This window comes from Carassius carassius, chromosome 7, assembly GCF_963082965.1.
Source record: "Carassius carassius chromosome 7, fCarCar2.1, whole genome shotgun sequence".
Classification (NCBI taxonomy): Eukaryota; Metazoa; Chordata; class Actinopteri; order Cypriniformes; family Cyprinidae; genus Carassius; species Carassius carassius.
Genome location: NC_081761.1, coordinates 38,433,452 through 38,452,438, shown reverse-complemented (window position 1 = coordinate 38,452,438; position 18,987 = coordinate 38,433,452). Strand labels below are relative to the sequence as shown.

Below are 18,987 nucleotides of genomic sequence, written 5' to 3'. Positions count from 1 at the left end.
GAAAGCAATTGCCGAAATAAAGCATTTACTGACAGACCGAGACATGAAAAGTCACTCTGATGATTCTGGAGCAGTTTGTTCTTTAGCGTGTTTGTTCTGGTGGGTCTGGAAACTACCTAAATAAGCGAATCTCTCGCCGCAGATGGAGCAGGAGTAAGGTTTCTCTCCTGTATGAACTCGCTGATGGACTTTCAGGACGTCTGATCGAGCAAACGTCTTGTCACACTGTGAGCATTTAAACGGTCTTTCTCCACTATGAATCCTCTGATGCATTATTAAATTAGTGTTTTGCTTAAAACTCTTCCCACAGATGCTGCAGTGATATGGTTTTTCCCCAGTGTGGATTCGCTTATGTTTCCTGAAATGAGTTGGATCAGAAAAGCTCTTCCCGCAGTGGGCGCACAGATACGGTTTCTCTCCGGTGTGAATCCTCTCGTGACAATTCAGATGTGTTTTTTGACGGAATCGTTTGTCGCAGTGTTTGCACTGAAACGGTTTCTCATCAGAATGGATTTTCTGGTGTGAATTTAGAGAGCTTGAGTTTGTGAAGGCTTTCCCACATTCACTGCACTGATACGGTCTCTCATTAGTGTGCAAACGCACGTGTGTCTTAAGATGAGATCCGTAATTGAATCTTCTCTCGCAGTGAGGACACTTGTATGGTCTTTCTCCCGTGTGGATTCGCTTATGAACAATAAGATTTCCTTTATTGCTGAAATACTTGTCACATTCACTGCAGTGGAAAGACTTTTCACCGTGAGTCTTTAAGTGAACTTTTAAATTAGAATGAATGAAAAAAAACTTCCCGCACTGTTCACAGTGAAACTCCTTCTTCCCGCTGTGCTCTTTTGAATGAAGTCTCCTCTCTTCTGCGGTAGGAAAGCTGATTTTGCATCTCCTACAGCTAAAGCTTTTCTGTTCTGTGTGTTTTCTCTCGTGTCTCTTTAAATGACCCTCTGAACTCAGTGTTTTTCCACAGGTGCTGCAGGAGAAACTCTTGACCGTCAGCTGCTCTTTTGAAGTTGAGACGGTTTCTTCATCTTCATCAGAAGATGAGCCACCATTGACATCTGAAAAGAACAAAACTTTAATAAAACAACTTTAAAATATACTTGAATAAAGTTAGAGAACATCTAGGGATGCACAGAAATAAAAATTCTTGACTGAAGCCCATTTTTTTCAATTTCAATAATCATACAGTGACCAGCAACAACCACTAGTGAAGGGAAGTTCAATTCTTTTCCACTGAATCGATTCAATGAACCGGTTGAAAAAACGGTTCACCGGTTCTTTTTACGCTCGACGTAATGACGTCATTGGCGATGATGTAATGGCGTCACGTCTATCAAACATTCAAATATATAAAGTCAGTAATCACAACTTTAGTCAGTTAAAAACCTCATAATCATGAAAAGTTTACAATTAAGTTTTGCAGCAACGCACCCAAATACAGTAACAGCAATAATGTGCATACGAGGATTTAAGTCTTGAAGATATAAAGTAAATAAATTAGGTGTCAACAGCGCAGAAACCATGATCCACTTACTATACATAATCCATTGCCATGTATTGGTTATTAAATGAACTAACATTTTGCCAGATAGCACCTTCATTCAAGCCCTCGGTTTACCCGCACTCATAACATTAGCACAGAATCAGTTCAGAATCAATCACCAAAAGAATCAGTTCGGTTCAGACGCTCTGTGTGTCAGTCTGCTTCACACTGAATCACACATGCGCAGTATCATCAGCTCCTCGGTTCTCGAATCGGACGCGTCCGAAAGACGGTTTTCGGTTCAGTGTACTGATGATCCGAAAACCGATGCAACCGGTTCTTGACTCGAGAACGAGAACTACTCCAGCAGTGGGCGTGTTCGTTCGTCATCTGGCTCGGCTCGGTGTTCATCTTCAGTTCTCTCTTCACAGCAGTTCAGTCAGTGTACTGTTTGAGTAAATTAATGGGATATTGGTTTGTTTGAAATCCGAGGGAGTGTCAGACACGTTAAAAAAGTTAACAGCTTAAGTAATTTGTGGATTAAAGCTTATTGGAGATGCAAACCGTTTCAAAAGATTCCGTTCGATTTGGTGAACTGGTTCAACCGGTTCACTAAGAAGAACCGGTTAAATTGAACGATTCGTTCGCGAATCGGACATCCCTAACAACCACTCTCTTCTCCTCAGCGAAGACATGCGATGCAGTGCTAAACAGTCTCTTGCTGTCGGTGCTTGTAATGATTTTTGCATCTTTCTTAGACATCTATAAATGCTTCCACACTGCCAACATGTTTGTTGCATTAGTGCACAGCTCTCACTCTATGCAGGTTGATATTTGATCACGTCACGCTGTTGGCCTTTTTGCTTATTCAAACATGAAAAAGTGTTTTTTTTTTTTTTTGCCTTATAATTTTGGTTGCCGAATAATTTTGGTTTCCCACACCTGTTGTGGAGGGATGGAAGTACTGGTCTCCTAATCTCAAATAATAATGGAAATTTGATCTTCTATCACATGCAATTACTATTGCTCACCCTGTTAAAATCCACTTTGTAGTCATTTATCGTGACCCAGGTCAACTGGGCAACTTCTTGGTGAAGTTGGATGTGTTACTGTCAAACTTTCCTGAGGATGGTACTCCTCTGGTACTGCTCGGTGACTTCACCATCCATCTAGATAAACCCCAGGCGGCTGACTTCAACACTCTGCTCGCCTCATTCGATCTAAAGCGAGCGTCTAATACGGCTACTCACAAGTCGGGTAACCAATTAGACCTCATCTACACAGGCTATTTCTCCACTGACAACACTTTAGTTACTCCACTGCACACCTCAGACCACTTCCTCATCACTTCTAACCTCACAATAACTCCTGACCAGTGCTGTGCTAGTTACTAAGAAATAGTAACTAGTTACAGTTACTAGTTACTTTTTTCAAAAAGTAACTCAGTTACTTTGTTGATTACTTACACCAAAAGTAATGCATTACTGTTAAACGTAACTTTTTAGTTACTTTTTTAAAGAATGTTCTTTAATGTTCCCATTAATGCCCTTTTATGCGTTATAGTCTATACCAGTGGTTCCCAACCTTTTTCAACTCGCGGCCCACACAACCAAACACATATGTTTGCGTGGCCCACTGCAAAAAAATAATTTACTGACCCTGTTGTTGGGTTAATAACTTACTACTCAGAAGCTAGATTGTCAACTATTTATTGAATGAACTAGGGCTGTGCGATATGGACAAAAAAAACAACAAAAAAAAACATATCGTGATTTCTTTGATCAATTTTTCTATTTCGATTTTAACAATTTTGACGCACACATATATGCTTTACAGTCATAAATGCATTTAGGATGAATTGGAAACATATTTCCAAAAGAAAACCGATTAGAGCTTTATCAAAAAGTTGTAACGTCTCTAGAACAGACATAAGTCAAAATAATCACTATAGTAAAGGTGTAATAACATTTATAGACTATAGACTTATGGCAAAAAAAGAAATAAAATATAAATAAATAAATCCCGTGTCCAGGGACTTTTTTTTTCTTTTTTGCCATGCATTGTTCACAGAGCTCATTAATTGTTGCGGTGCCTCAGGTGTTGAAATAGATTTGTTATACATTATACAGGTTCACAGTATGTGTAAGCAGTGCAGAAGCAGCAGCGAGAGCGCATTATTGTAACGTGAAAGCACATTAAAATAATGCACGAGCGCGAATCTCTCCGGTCACATGCAGATTTCCTTTGCTCTGTCACAAAACCAGACGTGCTTGCTCAGATGCACGCTGCTCTCACGCGGTGAGAGTGTGCGCATTTAAAACATGTCTCCTCTCACTTAAACTGCGTCCTGTGCACTCACAACTCTCTCTATGCTCATGTGCTAGATATTAATTATTTTTGCACGTTTTTATTTCTACTCTTTTACCGCGTGCAGTGTGAACGCTCTGATCCGTTAACATGGGCTCGGAAAAAAGGCGCAATACAGACAGTGTGTGAACCTGGAGTTAGGCATATGCCCAGTCTGTTCTGTTCTCGCGCTAGAGGCGCACTGCACTCTGATTGGATCAGATAGCATACTGCGGGAGGTCAGGGCCACGGGAAATCGTGCTATAAAGCTATTTAGAAATCGCACACGCTCAAATCGTTATTTTATGATGATTTCTATGAATCGCACAGCCCTAGAATGAACTGGCAATGAACAGAAAATAACTCGGGCTGGCACCGCTCAGCAAAACGGGAAAACCAGATCCAGGCAGAGCTCGGCAGCGGATAGACAGTCAGCGGAGCAAGCAGTCAGGAGGGAACATGTTGACAGCCATTTATGCATGTTTGAATTTGTTGTTCTGTAGCATATGCAGCAAAAATATCTAAGATAAATTGGCGGTGTATTCTTAAACTAATCAGCAAGCTCGAATAGTGGAAGCATAGTTCCAGTTTAATATTTATTTTTTGTTATTTAATTATATATATATGAAATGTATTATTATTTATTTTATTAGTAATTGGCGGCCCACCTGAAATACCAGAGCGACCCAGTAGGGGGCCACGGCCCACAGGTTGAAAACCACTGGTCTATACAAACGCAAAACTGACTTAAAGTAATTTTTAAACCCTATTTTAAGTCAGACCAGCACAAACTAAATACTGTATATCACAATGATTTCTGAAATAAATAACAAAACAAGCTGAATAATATATTCAGAATAAAAAACTCAAAAGTAGCTCCTGCATCATAAAAGCTGTTGAGCCCATAAAAATGTTCCTTTCACAGCTTAAGTATGAATATCAACAATGTACAACATAACACAAAACATTTTTAAATAAAAGCAATATGAATTATTCAAAATCAATTTCGAAAAACTCCAAAAAACTGCAATTATTGACAATCATAAATTATATGCATTAATATATATATATATATATATATATATATAAATGCTGTTTAAAAGTTAAATGTATGTTATCATGTTAACGAGCTGCCTGAATGTGATGGGATGTTGGAGCTTAGCTTAAAATCACAATAATAAGTCTTCATGTTATCAAAGAATAGTACACAAGCATCTCCAAAACTATCAAAGGTTATTTAAAAATAAATTCAGTCATTAATTATTTTATGACACACATTTTTACTGTCTTATTTATTTAACCTATAAATTAAAATTATAAAAAATATTTATATTATATTATTTATTTTTATCATTATTATATATTATTAAACAGGTTATGTATACAAAGCTTTTATCCAAAACGACTTACAAAAGAGAAACAAATTACTCCAGAGTCAGTCACAATCAGGGCCGGATTACCCAATGGGCATTATGGGCACGTGCCCAGGGGCCCATGCGCACTTGGGGCCCAAGAAAAGGAAAAAAAAAAATTCTAAAGAAAATATTTTTTTTTTTCTTTTTACGGAGCGTATTGTATAGTTGCGCATCTTGCGCTAAGTGTCTGTCTTTCTAGCAAAAAGACTCACGTTAATGCATTATATCTGCAGTCAGTGCAGTGGCGTAGACCGTAGGGCGTTGGTACTTGAGATATTTGACGCGTTGGACCCGGGTTCGAATCTGCCTTTGGCCGAACTTGATCTTCTTCTTTCTCACTTTTGATATGATATGGTTATTATTTATATGCAGCACACAACTATGCAGTTTTTTCAACCTCATAATGTTTATTTTAGGTTTCAGACATTTCAATACATATAAGCAAGCACCGAGTAAAACAATACATTTGGATTAAGCGTGAAAGGTTTAATATAGGCTATGCATAATAAATGACGCTGGCTTATCTTTTTATTAAGCAAGTTAATATCAGTGTGTATTGATCACTGATGGTATAAAGTTAAGCCTCCTTAAGAATTTCACATGCTGAAAGGCAGGCTGATATATTTGTATTCATAATATAATTCAAGCGCAGCTGTGGGAACGCACTGACTTAACAACCCCGCCCCCACGCGAACTTCAAATAAATCCGCACTGAATTGAGCGCGGACTGTGGGATGAGTCGTTGACGTTGTAGGTCAAGAAAATGAGTGAAAGAAGCGGTTGTTTTAAACGCAAACGAAAAAGAGAAAAAGATGAGAGGGAGGCGTCTTTATTAAGACAGCTTCCATCTATCAAATCATTCTTTAAAAGTAGCCAGGCTGAGGCCCAGGAGGCGGAGAATCAGGGTGAAGAATGTGTGGTAGATCGAGATTATTATGATGATGACGAGCATGCTGCTAACCAGGGACCCGAGGACGTCGTGGAGACTGAGGCTAACGTTAGCAAGGCAGCACAACCTGCTAGCGCTAACGTTATCGATAGCAGCAGCAGAAGCGACCATGATGAGCAGTGGTTTAATCAGGTGTCTGACCCGGCATTGTGGGGGGCAATCGACGAGGATGCTCGTGCTGTTCTTATCGATCGTGGACCTGCTGCTTTTCATAACAGAAAGAGCACATATCTAGCCTCAACCCGTGATGGGGGTCTGGGTGGTAACGTTAAGCGCTCCCTTACTAATGATCTGCTGTGCTGTCAACTCCCAAATAGGGAAAAAGTTTCCAGAGACTGGATCACCTATTCACCATCTACAGGTAATATTTTTTGTTTTGCCTGTATGCTTTTTTCTACCAAGAAAAATCAATTTGTTAGTGGTTTTTCTGACTGGAAACACCCTGAACGTGTGCGTGAGCATGAAAAAAGCACAGAGCATTGTAATTGCATGTTAGCATTGCTTCGGCACTCATCTGTCACCGGGAGCGGGACTGTGGATGCTAAACTAGTGCAACAGCTAGATGGAGAGAAGCGGTATTGGCGGGAGGTGCTCAAGAGGGTTGTGGCTGTCATAAAGTTTTTAAGCGAAAGAGGACTGCCTTTCCGTGGCGATGACGAAATACTTGGCTCACCACATAATGGTAACTTTCTCGGCATTCTGGAAGTCATCTCTCAGTTTGATCCTTTCCTCGCCGAGCACATTAATAAGTATGGACAGAAGGGTAGAGGCAGCACATCCTATCTTTCATCCACTATATGCGAGGAATTGATTCAGCAAATGGGCAACAAAGTAAAAGATATCATAGCTGCAGAGATAAGGCAGGCAAAGTATTTTTCTGTAATAGTGGACTCTACACCTGACCTGTCACATACTGACCAGCTGACATTTATTTTTAGATTTGTGAATAACGAAGGAAAAATAATTGAACGATTTGTTGGCTTTGTACCAATTGAGAGTCACACAGGGGAGAGTCTGGCTGATACTGTAATGGCTATGCTTGACAATTTAGGCTTAGATATTGCAAACTGCAGAGGCCAGGCATATGACAATGCAAGCAATATGTCAGGGCGTTACAATGGGCTGCAGGCTCACTTGAAGAAAAAAAATCCATTAATCCATTACATACCCTGTGCAGCACATTCTCTCAATTTGGTGGGTGTCAACAGTATTGATGGCAGTTGTCAAAATGCAAGTCAGTTCTTCGGCCTCATGCAGTCCCTATATGCATTTTGTGCGGGTTCCACTCGTAGATGGAACAGATTCTTCAATAATGCAGACATCAAGGTAGATATGACGTTGAAATCACTGTCATCAACACGTTGGAGTTGCAGTGCAGATGCAGCTAAAGCCCTTTGTGGCAATTATGCACAAATCAGGGCTATACTTCAGAGCATTTCTTCTGATACAGAAGAAAACCGTGACACACGCAACGAGGCAGCAGCACTGTTCTCAAAACTGGGCACTCTTGACATGTCATTTATGGCACAGTTTTGGCACTGTCTCTTAAGCAGATTTAAAGTGACAAGCGAGGCATTACAAAAGGCCGACATTGATCTGATGACTGCAATTAATCTGTTCAGGTCTTTGAGATCATGGGTTGAATCCCTTAGAGAACAATTTGACCATTTTGAAACCTCTGCAAAGAACATTCCCAGTGTGTGTCAGTCATATAAAGATGAACTGCAGAGGGTCAAAAAGCGCAAAGCATTTTCAGATGAATGCACAGAGCATCAAGTAACTCTGAAAGGCCAGGAGCGATACCAGGTAGAAACATTCAATGTCATTATTGATAAGCTAATCAGCTGTTTAGACCATAGACTGGATGCATACCGGAACGTTAATGACATCTTTGGGATTCTACTGAACATGGAATCAGAAGATTTGCCCACTGTTCGTAAACAAGCGGATGCACTCAGCGCTTCATATCCTTCGGATTTAGATCAGAACCTTGCAGATGAAATTATCCAGTTCAGATTCTTTATAGAGAGCGAGCAGGATAAGTCTCCTCAAAAACTGCTGCAGGTGCTCTTGAAACATGGTCTGCAATCAACTTTCCCCAATTTGTTTGTAGCCCTACATATTTTTTTGACACTGCCGGTTACAAACTCTGAAGGAGAAAGATCTTTTTCACAAATGGCAAGAATTAAAAATGAACTCAGAACAACACAAACACAAAATCGCCTCAGTGCACTTTCACTGATGGCCATTGAATCTCAGCTGGTCATGGACTTGGATTTTGATGATATTGTAACTGAGTTTGCTAACAGGAAAGCCAGGAAGAAGTATTTTTAAGGGCAGATGGAGAGAGGAGAGAAGGAGAAAGACAGACACACAGACAGCCCCTGAGGAGAAAGACAGACACACCGACAGCACCTGAGGAGAAAGACAGATAGACAGACAGCACCTGAGGAGAAAGACAGATAGACAGACAGCACCTGAGGAGAAAGACAGATAGACAGACAGCCCCTGAGGAGAGGAGGAGAAAGACAGACAGCACCCGAGGAGAGGATGAGAAAGACAGATAGACAGACAGCCCCTGAGGAGAGGAGGACAAAGACAGACAGCACCTGAGGAGAGGATGAGAAAGACAGATAGACAGACAGCCCCTGAGGAGAGGAGGACAAAGACAGACAGCACCTGAGGAGAGGAGGAGAAAGACAGACACACAGACAGCACCTGAGGAGAAAGACAGATAGACAGACAGCCCCTGAGGAGAAAGACAGACAGACACACAGACAGCACCTGAGGAGAAAGACAGACAGACACACAGACAGCACCTGAGGAGAAAGACAGACACACACACAGCACCTGAGGAGAAAGACAGATAGACAGAGAGCCCCTGAGGAGAGGAGGAGAAAGACAGACACACAGACAGCACCTGAGGAGAAAGACAGATAGACAGACAGCCCCTGAGGAGAGGAGGAGAAAGACAGACACACAGACAGCACCTGAGGAGAAAGACAGATAGACAGACAGCCCCTGAGGAGAGGAGGAGAAAGACAGACACACACACAGACAGCACCTGAGGAGAAAGACAGACACACACACAGCACCTGAGGAGAAAGACAGATAGACAGAGAGCCCCTGAGGAGAGGAGGAGAAAGACAGACACACACACAGCACCTGAGGAGAAAGACAGATAGACAGAGAGCCCCTGAGGAGAGGAGGAGAAAGACAGACACACACACAGACAGCACCTGAGGAGAAAGACAGACACACACACAGCACCTGAGGAGAAAGACAGATAGACAGAGAGCCCCTGAGGAGAGGAGGAGAAAGACAGACACACACACAGACAGCACCTGAGGAGAAAGACAGATAGACAGACAGCCCCTGAGGAGAGGAGGAGGAGGTATACTGTGTGTTTGTGTGTTTGAGTGTGTGTGTTTGAGTGTTTGTGTGTGTGTGGTCTGTGTTTGAGTGTTTGTGTGTGTGTGTGTTTATGCAACAGCTTATAACAGCTTATGTGAAACAGTTTTGTCAATTTTTGGACAGGTCATGACTCCAGAAATTGTAATTCAAAAGCAACCAATATTATACCAGAATACAGTTTAAATCATCTTGTAATGTGTCTTCTACCATTTCACTTTTTCATCACAGGAAAAGGGGGAGAGAGACAAAGAGTGGCAGCCCCTGGTCTGGAGAACCGAGGAAAAGAGGACAGGAGAGGAGAAAAGAGACCGACAGGAAGGAGACATTAATAGGTGTGTTATGTGTTTGTTTGTGAATTATGAAAGTTATTTTGATTCATAGAACTTGATTGGTAAAGGTGAGGCTCTATGTGATTGCAAATGCCAGCTAGTTGCTCAGTAGAGATTTTACCAGCAAATAGTAACCAAAAATGTAAAAGCTTGATTGGGGTGGGGGATGGGGGGGGGGAATGGCGGTTGGTGGGGGGGGGCCCTACAAGACATTGTGCCCAGGGGCCTTGGAATTCTTAATCCGGCCCTGGTCACAATGCCAGGTTTATTATACAATAATAATCAAGTGTTAAGATTATCACAAATTGAACAAGATTTTGATGCATATCTTTCTAAATCGTTGTATTCCACCTCGTACTACACTTGATAGAGAATCACTTTACTGTAGGCCTGTTCCACATAATGATATTCAATAAAACTTTGTTAACACGTAGCAGCTTGCAGCATGAATCCGTGAGTGCGGTTTACAAATCCGAGGGAACGGATTGGAAATTCGTGGGCACGGTTTGTTAATCTGTGGGCACTATTTGTTAAACCGAGGGAACAGTTTATGAATTCGTGAGTACGTTTTATAAACTGAGGGGACGGATTGGAAAACTATGCGTCACTACTGTAAACGGGTTAGGCTGTAAGCTGCACTTCAGCCAAAATTAATTAATTTAAAAAATTAACGGAAAATGCACCATATGGTAACAGAGTCAATTTATTTAAAAAGTAATGCGTTACAGTATTAGTTACTGTCAAATGTAACTGCATTACAGTAACACGTTATTAGTAATATGTAACTCCCCAACACTGCTCCTGACACAGCACACACTCCTCCTCCGCAGGTCACCTTTCGATGTAAACTATGCTCTCTCCTTCTCGCCTATCCTTTAAGGTTTCATCCTCACTCTCTCAGTTTTCAGCACTGGACACAAACAGTGCTTCTGACAATCTTTGCTCCACTCTAACATCTTGCTTTGACAAATTTTGCCCACTTTCATCCAGACCAGCATGCACTACCCCATCTGCCCCCTAGAACATCGCTCTGAACTCAGGGCTGCAGAGAGGAAATAGTGCAAATCAAAAAACTCTACTGACCTAAATGTGTATCAGTCACTCGTCTCTTCCTTCTCTGCAAATGTCTCCACTGCTTAAATGACATACTACCACAACAAAATTAACAACTGTTCTGACCCTCTCAAACTTCACAAAACTTTCTTCTCTTCTCTGTCCTCTTCTCCCTCCTCCTCCATCAACTCTTAAAGCTGATGCCTTTGCAATTTCTTCAAAAATAAAACAAGAACCAACAGTGACCAATTCCCCAGATCACAAACTGAAGATAACTTCATAACGACAAATACACACTCTCTCTCCTCCTTCTCTCCACTCTCCGAGATGGAAATTTCCAAACTTATACTTTACGATCATCCAACTACACAACAAAATCCCCAGTGTTAATTTAACACTCTGAGTGTAATAAAGAAATCATAACTTAGGCTTGGGTAAACCCACTGCTTACAAAAACCCTCTTTAAATCCAGCACTTTTAGAAAACTACAGACCCATATCCCATCTTCCATTCATTGCAAAGACACTTGAGCAAATCTGTCCATCTTTCACAGAACAACCTCCTGGACAGCAACCAGTCTGGCTTCAAAAATGGACAATCAACTGAGACTGCCCCACTCTCGGTTACTGAAACCCTGCGACTGGCAAGAGCAGCCTCCAAATCCTCAGTACTTACCTTGCTGGATCTGTCTGCTGCTATTGACACCGTTAATCACCAGATTCTTCTGTCCCACTCATTAAGAAGGATGGGCATCTTAGGAATCACACTCCTGTGGTTCAAGTCGTACCTCTCAGATAGATCTTTCAGGGTGTCTTGGAGGGGTAAGGTTTCTAAGTCACTACTTCTTGCTACTGGGGTTCCTCAGGGCTCAGTGTTTGCACCACTTTTCTTCTCCATCTACATGTCATCATTAGGATCTGTCATTCAGAAGCATGGCTTTTCTTATTACTGCAATGCTGATGACACTCATCTCTACTTCTCATTCCAACCAGATGATATGACGGTAGATGATCGCATTGCAGCATGTCTGACAGACATTTCTAGCTAAGACAGTACTGCTTGAGATTCCAGCAAACCCATCATTTCATCACAACTGCTCTATACAACTGGGTTCGTCAGCCATGACTCTTTCAAGGGCAGCCAGGAACCTAGGAGTTATGATCAATGATCAGTTTCACAGACCATATTCACGGAACAGAGCATCACAGATCATATTATGGCCTGTTCCTGCCGATTTGCCTTCTACAACATTAGGAAGATTATGGCACCTTTCCATTACCAGTACCAGCTCAACTCGACTCGACTCACCTTTAGCTTTTTTCCATTGCAGATGGTACTTCCACAATAGTACCTGGCCGTCGTAGCGACGACGCAGAAAACTACCGTGACGTAATCTTCTACACGACACACACCCGCTACCCACACACACAGGAACACAGCTCATGTCTGCAGTGAGATGTGTAAGAACTGAAAGAAGAGCTCATGTCTGCAGTGAGATGTGTAAGAACCGAAAGAAGAGTTCATGTCTGCAGTGAGATGTGTAAGAACAGAAAGAAGAGTTCAGGTCTGCTGTTAGATGTGTAAGAAATGAAAGAACAGTTCATGTCTGCAGTGAGATGTTTAAGAACTGAAAGAAGAGCTTATGTCTGCAGTGAGATGTGTAAGAACTGAAAGAGCAGTTCATGTCTGCTGTTAGATGTGTAAGAACATGTCTGCAGTGAGATGTGTAAGAACTGAAAGAAGAGCTCATGTCTGCAGTGAGATGTGTAAGAACCGAAAGAAGAGTTCATGTCTGCAGTGAGATGTGTAAGAACAGAAAGAAGAGTTCAGGTCTGCTGTTAGATGTGTAAGAACAGAAAGAAGAGTTCAGGTCTGCTGTTAGATGTGTAAGAAATGAAAGAACAGTTCATGTCTGCAGTGAGATGTTTAAGAACTGAAAGAAGAGCTTATGTCTGCAGTGAGATGTGTAAGAACTGAAAGAGCAGTTCATGTCTGCTGTTAGATGTGTAAGAACATGTCTGCAGTGAGATGTGTAAGAACTGAAAGAAGAGCTCATGTCTGCAGTGAGATGTGTAAGAACTGAAAGAGCAGTTCATGTCTGCTGTTAGATGTGTAAGAACATGTCTGCAGTGAGATGTGTAAGAACTGAAAGAAGAGCTCATGTCTGCAGTGAGATGTGTAAGAACCGAAAGAAGAGTTCATGTCTGCAGTGAGATGTGTAAGAACTGAAAGAGCAGTTCATGTCTGCAGTGAGATGTGTAAGAACTGAAAGAAGAGCTCATGTCTGCAGTGATATGTGTAAGAACTTAAAGAAGAGTTCATGTCTGCAGTGAGATGTGTAAGAACTGATTGAAGAGTTCATGTCTGCTGTAAGAACTGAAAGAAGAGTTCATGTCTGCAGTGAGATGTGTAAGAACTGAAAGAAGAGTTCAAGTCTGCAATGAGATGTGTAAGAACTGAAAGAACAGTTCATGTCTGCAGTGAGATGTGTAAGAACTGAAAGAAGAGCTCATGTCTGCAGTGAGATGTGTAAGAACTGAAAGAAGAGTTCATGTCTGCAGTGAGATGTGTAGGAACTGAAAGAAGCGTTCATGTCTGCAGTGAGATGTGTAAGAACTGAAAGAAGAGTTCATGTCTGCAATGAGATGTGTAAGAACTGAAAGAAGAGCTCATGTCTGCAGTGAGATGTGTAAGAACTGAAAGAAGAGCTCATGTCTGCAGTGAGATGTGTAAGAACTGAAAGAAGAGTTCATGACTGCTGTGAGATGTGTAAGAACTGAACATAAGCTCATTAAAGGAGAAACAAACCTGGAGGAATGAAATCTTCATCTTCATCATCTTCCTCCCCATTATTCTCCTCCTCCTCCTCCTCTTCCTCATCAGTGTGTTGTTGTTGTTTCTCTGCGGTGGTTTCTTCTCCTCTGCTCTCGATCAGGTTCCTGCAGTCCACCAGTTTGACGGAGCACATCTTCAGCGGCGTCTGCAGCATCTGCTGTTCTCCAGCGTTACAGTCAGAGGTTTGATCAGTGGATTCATGATCCTGAGCGTCAGTATAACAGAGTAAAGTGAGGCTGAGCTCTGAGTCCTGTGTGTCTCTGGATCTCTGATCTCTGACGCTCCAGACTGAATCCTGAGCTTCTGTCCCATCAGTCTCACGCACCCAAACCTGCTCCACATCCTGACAAACACAATCAGTAATATATCTAGTGAGAGTATGATTAACAATAAGACATTGATTCACACAACAATCAGTCCATATTAGCAGCTAAAGATGAAATGAAGATCTGTTCAAACCTCTCTGTTCAGTTTGTCTCCTCTTTCTCTCAGCTTTGCCTCCAGTGAAGCCACCTCTTTCTTCAGCTGACAGATTTCTGTGATGAAATCCTCAATATCCAGCATGGACAGATCAGTTCCTACTGATTTACAGCAGACCACATCCACCTGCGCTTTCATGATCAACATCTGAACACAAACACTTCATGATTACTGGAAAACACATTCAAAACTGACTGATAAAACTAATTTACATATGATTAGGTTCTTCAGATTACTTTCATTTTTTTATATTTACTATATTGAAAAACATTATCTTAGTCTTTCATATATCATTTTTACACTACTAAATGCTGAAATTATGTTTATTGGAGTGAACAGTCAAATAATTTAAAATAATTAACTTAATATTGTAAATGTGACCGTTGCCAATCTCACTAACCTTTCTTTATATTCATATAATTTAGTAAAATTCACTGCCTTCATATTGCCAGTCTATAATGTTACTAACGTTACTAATTATTAGTTCAAAGAATATTTACAATAACTTGTTTGTGGTTTTCTACTGAATGTCTGGGATAATGGTAAAACAGCAAAATCTAAACATAAAAACCATTCAATAAAACGTTTTAAATACAAACCTTTTCATAACAAAGATTAAAAAAAAGATATTAGAGGCAAAAAAGTGCTCAAGAAATCATAAAAATGTTATAAACGAGACTTTTCCTTATACAATAATGCATAATATTAGATCACATTTAAGACACGTTTAGCTGCTGGATTTAAAGTATTAAAACATGATATTAAACTCGCTTCTCTGTAAACCATAAATCATTGGCCGTCCGACACACATTAACGAGATACGATAAAGCACACGGTCATAATCTCTTAAAGTACATTATGAAGTAAATAACCGACCTGAAATACGTTAATCACACAGCAGCAGAAAGAAAACTCTGCACTACTTCCGTCGAGAGCTCTGAGTCTGCGCGAGACGCAGCAACATGTGACGCACTTCCGCCCCCTGCTGGACTGGAGCGCTCGATATGACTTCAGTTTGATGATGAAAATGAGCGCCACTGACAGACAAAGGATGATTGTAGGAAAATGAGTACTACAACATTCACAGACATAATAATTAGTTAACCCATTTTATATTACATATGATAAATACTTTTACGATTTTATTGTAGGTAGGGCTGGACTGGGACAAAAGTCAAGTTTTTGAACCGTAAGATTTTTAATGTTTTTTTTTTTGTTTTATTATTCTTTTCTGCTCACCAAGCCTGCATTTATTTGATTCACAGCAAAGCAGTAATATTATTAAATTTGTTTACCATTTAAATAACTCTTCTAATTTAATATATTTTAAAATCTAATTTATTCCTGCGATTTCAAAGCTGAATGATTGCATGATTACTCCAGTCACATGATCCTTCAGAAATCATTCAAATATGCTGATTTGCTGCTCAAAAAACATTTATTATTACTGTTATGTTGAAAACATATATAATTTTTTTCAGGTTTCTTTGATGAACAAAAAGTTAAGAAGAACAGCACTTATCTGAAATAAAAAAAAAAATCGTAACTTTATAAATGTATTTATAATCAATTTTGATCAATTTAAAGCATCCTTGCTAAATAAAAGTATTGATTTCTTTTAATGCCAAAAAATCGCAGGGGACTAATTTATGTTTTATTAAAAAGGGTTTACATATTCTACACTCATGGCGTGCACACATTAGGAAAGGTTTAGATGCCTGCCTCTGCTGCAAGTCTCTATAAAGCGCTTTGCCAATTCAACGACTCTCTTCTCCTGCCTGCCTCTTTGGCTTTCATCCCTCGCCGCAGAACAAGCCTGTTCTTGATAATGCTGCTGTGAAAACTTGGGGGAAAACGATAAGGAAGATGGGGTGAAGCGATCTTTATTTAGCCAGAACAAAATACATAATTACTCTGTCTATAGCGCATTGTGATTGGATGTTTACACTGTCAATACAGCAGACAAACCAATGGGGCACTGGCTGCTCACTGTCCCAGCGGGATGGTCCTCGACAAAAAACAAAACAAGGCCCCAATATACTTCAAAAGAAATCGAAGAATGAACTTATATGACGTCATTTCGAACATAATTAGGCCAGAACAAAAAGTTCGTTTTGAATTTGTTTGGCTACTAAACACCTTTGAGCTTCCATTGGTCCGTGCCAGCAATCGGTGGGTGTGTTCTGAAACTCCACCTTCTTTGACGTCCATTTGTTTTTCCTTTGTTCATTTCTTATTCAACAGAGGTCAGGAAAGAGAGAACAATATCTCCTAGTCACTAGCAACATGAATACACTGGAGTGTCGAATAGCTGAGCTGGCACGGATATATCCACACACGTACGATTGAGAGATGTTAAAGGTGCACTGTGTAATTTTTAGCAGCATCTAGCGGTGAGGTTGTGAATCGCATCCAACGGCTCAGTGCCCCGCTCACCCTCCCTTTAGAGAAACCACGGTGGCGGACGCATGTAAAGATGTCGTCGGTAAAGACATCAGAGAGCAATTCGATTTCTTTAAAAAAGGTAAATCAAGGAATTATATTTACTTAATTATTCAATAAATCAATGTTATTGTGAATGTTAACATACTTGTTCGACATTGTGTCAGTGTTTTATTCGCAAGAACAACAAAGTTATGAAACGCGCTCTTTAGAGCAGTTTGACCATTTAGGGCTACTGTAGAAACATGTTGGCGATTTCCATGTAAGAGGACATGTGGTGTATGTAGATAGAAATAACTCAATCTAACATAACGGTTCATTAAGAAAGGTCTTTATACACCACTGAAAACAGTTATGTTGATTATATTGCATTTCTGTAAATAGATCGTTGTAAATATTACACATTGCACCTTTAAAGATTAAGAGAAAGCATTTAATTTTAATAAAGTCATGACACCACATAAATATAAAAAGGTGTAACAACTTATCCAGTTTAATAAAATAAATGGACACTAATAAAATAAAGTAACAGACCGACCATATATTTTTTTTTCCACATCATCAAGTTTCAAGTTTGTATTTATTTATAAAGCACATTTTAAAACAGCAAGCAGGGCTGACCAAAGTACTAAACAATGCACAAGATAATAATAAAAATAACACTTTCATGACATGACAATGAATTAAAAGCTAAAGAAAGAGGTAGATTTTAAGAGAATATTTAAAAACAGTTAAGAGATTGAGGCCCGGTTTCATAGACGGGGCTTAGCCTAAACCAGGATTAGGCCATAGTTCAATTAGGACATTTAAGTAATTTTTATAAACATTCCTTCGAAAAAAGTATTACTGGTGTGCATCTTAAGACAAAATAAAGGCACTGACATGTTTTAAGATCAGTCGGTGCAAGTTTATTTTCGTTAAAACAGCTCAGATTTACATTTTAGTCTAGGACTAGGCTTAAGCCTTGTCTGTGAAACCGGGGGTGAGTGTTCAATTGTAAGCTGGAGGGCTTGTAAGCAGCCTAGGCCCAGCAATCGCAAAGGCTCGGTCTCCTCTTTTCTTTAGCCGTGATCTGGGGACAGCCAAAAGCCTCTGATCACCAGACCTCAGGTTTCGTGTGGAATTGTGTGGACAGAGAAGCTCGGACAAATAGCTCGGTGCTAGATTGCTTACGGATTTAAAAACAAAGAGAAGAATTTTAAACTCAATTCTAAAATGCACAGGTAGCCAACTTGTTTACGTTTTCTTTTGAGGAACTTTGCAGAAGCATTCTGTACTGATTGGAGACGAGCAATAGAGTGTTTGGCGATGCTATAGTATAGAGAGAGTTGCAATAATCCAACTGTGATGTAATGAATGCATGGACAGCAATCTCAAAGGTTTTTCAAATTTGAGGTTGTGGTCCCAGAGAACAGCCAAGTTCTTAGTGCAAGATGAAGTTGGAGAAAGGTAAACCAAATCAATGTTACTGCAATTAAATTGGTCATGGGGTCCAAAGACTATAACCTCGGTTTTGGATTCATTCAAAAATAAAAAGTTTTGAGAAACCACATTTTTACTTCCTCTAGGCATGCAAAAAGAGATTTCAGAGCAGAATCTTTGATGCGTTTCAGAGGCAAAAAAAATTGTGTATCATCTGCATGGCAATGAAATGATACACCATGCTTTCAGAAAGAGCCGAGGGGAAGTAAACACAGAGGGAAAATAATGGGTGCTAGAATAGACCCCTGCGGCACTCCTCAAGAGAAAAATTTATATTTGTTAGATAGGATCTAAACCAACTTAGGACAGTTCCCTGGATGCCCACATACAATTCTATTTGGGATAAGAGAGTTTTATGATCAACTGTATCAAAAGCCAAGGTTAAGTCTAACCGTATTAGGATCACAGAGTCACCAGCATCAGTCGCTAACAGTATATCATTGGAAACCCTTAATAAAGCAGACTCAGTCCTGTGCAGAGACTTAAAACCAGACTGGAAAGTTTCAAGAATTTTATTTAAGAAAACACTGGAGTTGATAGAGAACCGTTTTCTCCAATATTTTTGTAATAAAAGGAAGTGTCAAGGAAATGATCAAAATCTCTATAATCAAGTGAAGGATTCTTAAGGAGAGGTGTAAAAGTAGCTTGTTTTAGTATGACGGGGATAGTCCCAGTGCTCAAGCATTTATTCAGCTAAACTGGAGCTAAACTAAGCTGTGCCCTCCAGGAAATGAGTTTGAGACCAAA

The 18,987-nt window shown here is 40.2% G+C and overlaps 1 protein-coding gene across 1 annotated transcript; it reads right to left on the bottom strand.

The window, feature by feature from the left end:
• Positions 1–14,162, bottom strand: LOC132144165 (zinc finger protein 664-like). Its single transcript, XM_059554927.1, has 2 exons — positions 13,810–14,162; positions 1–1,070 (listed from the first exon to the last, which is right to left on the bottom strand). The coding sequence occupies exons 1-2, from the start codon at positions 13,988–13,990 to the stop codon at positions 52–54; spliced, it is 1,200 nt and encodes a 399-aa protein (XP_059410910.1). The 5' UTR covers positions 13,991–14,162; the 3' UTR covers positions 1–51.
• Positions 14,163–18,987: the final 4,825 nt, after the last annotated feature.

Excerpts from the sequence above, each read along its gene's own strand:
- LOC132144165 (XM_059554927.1), bottom strand. The coding sequence starts at position 13,990 with ATGCTGCAGACGCCGCTGAAGATGTGCTCCGTCAAACTGGTGGACTGC. Across the intron at positions 1,071-13,809 it reads TGAAGATTTCATTCCTCCAG|ATGTCAATGGTGGCTCATCT; the intron begins GTTTGTTTCTCC and ends TGTTCTTTTCAG.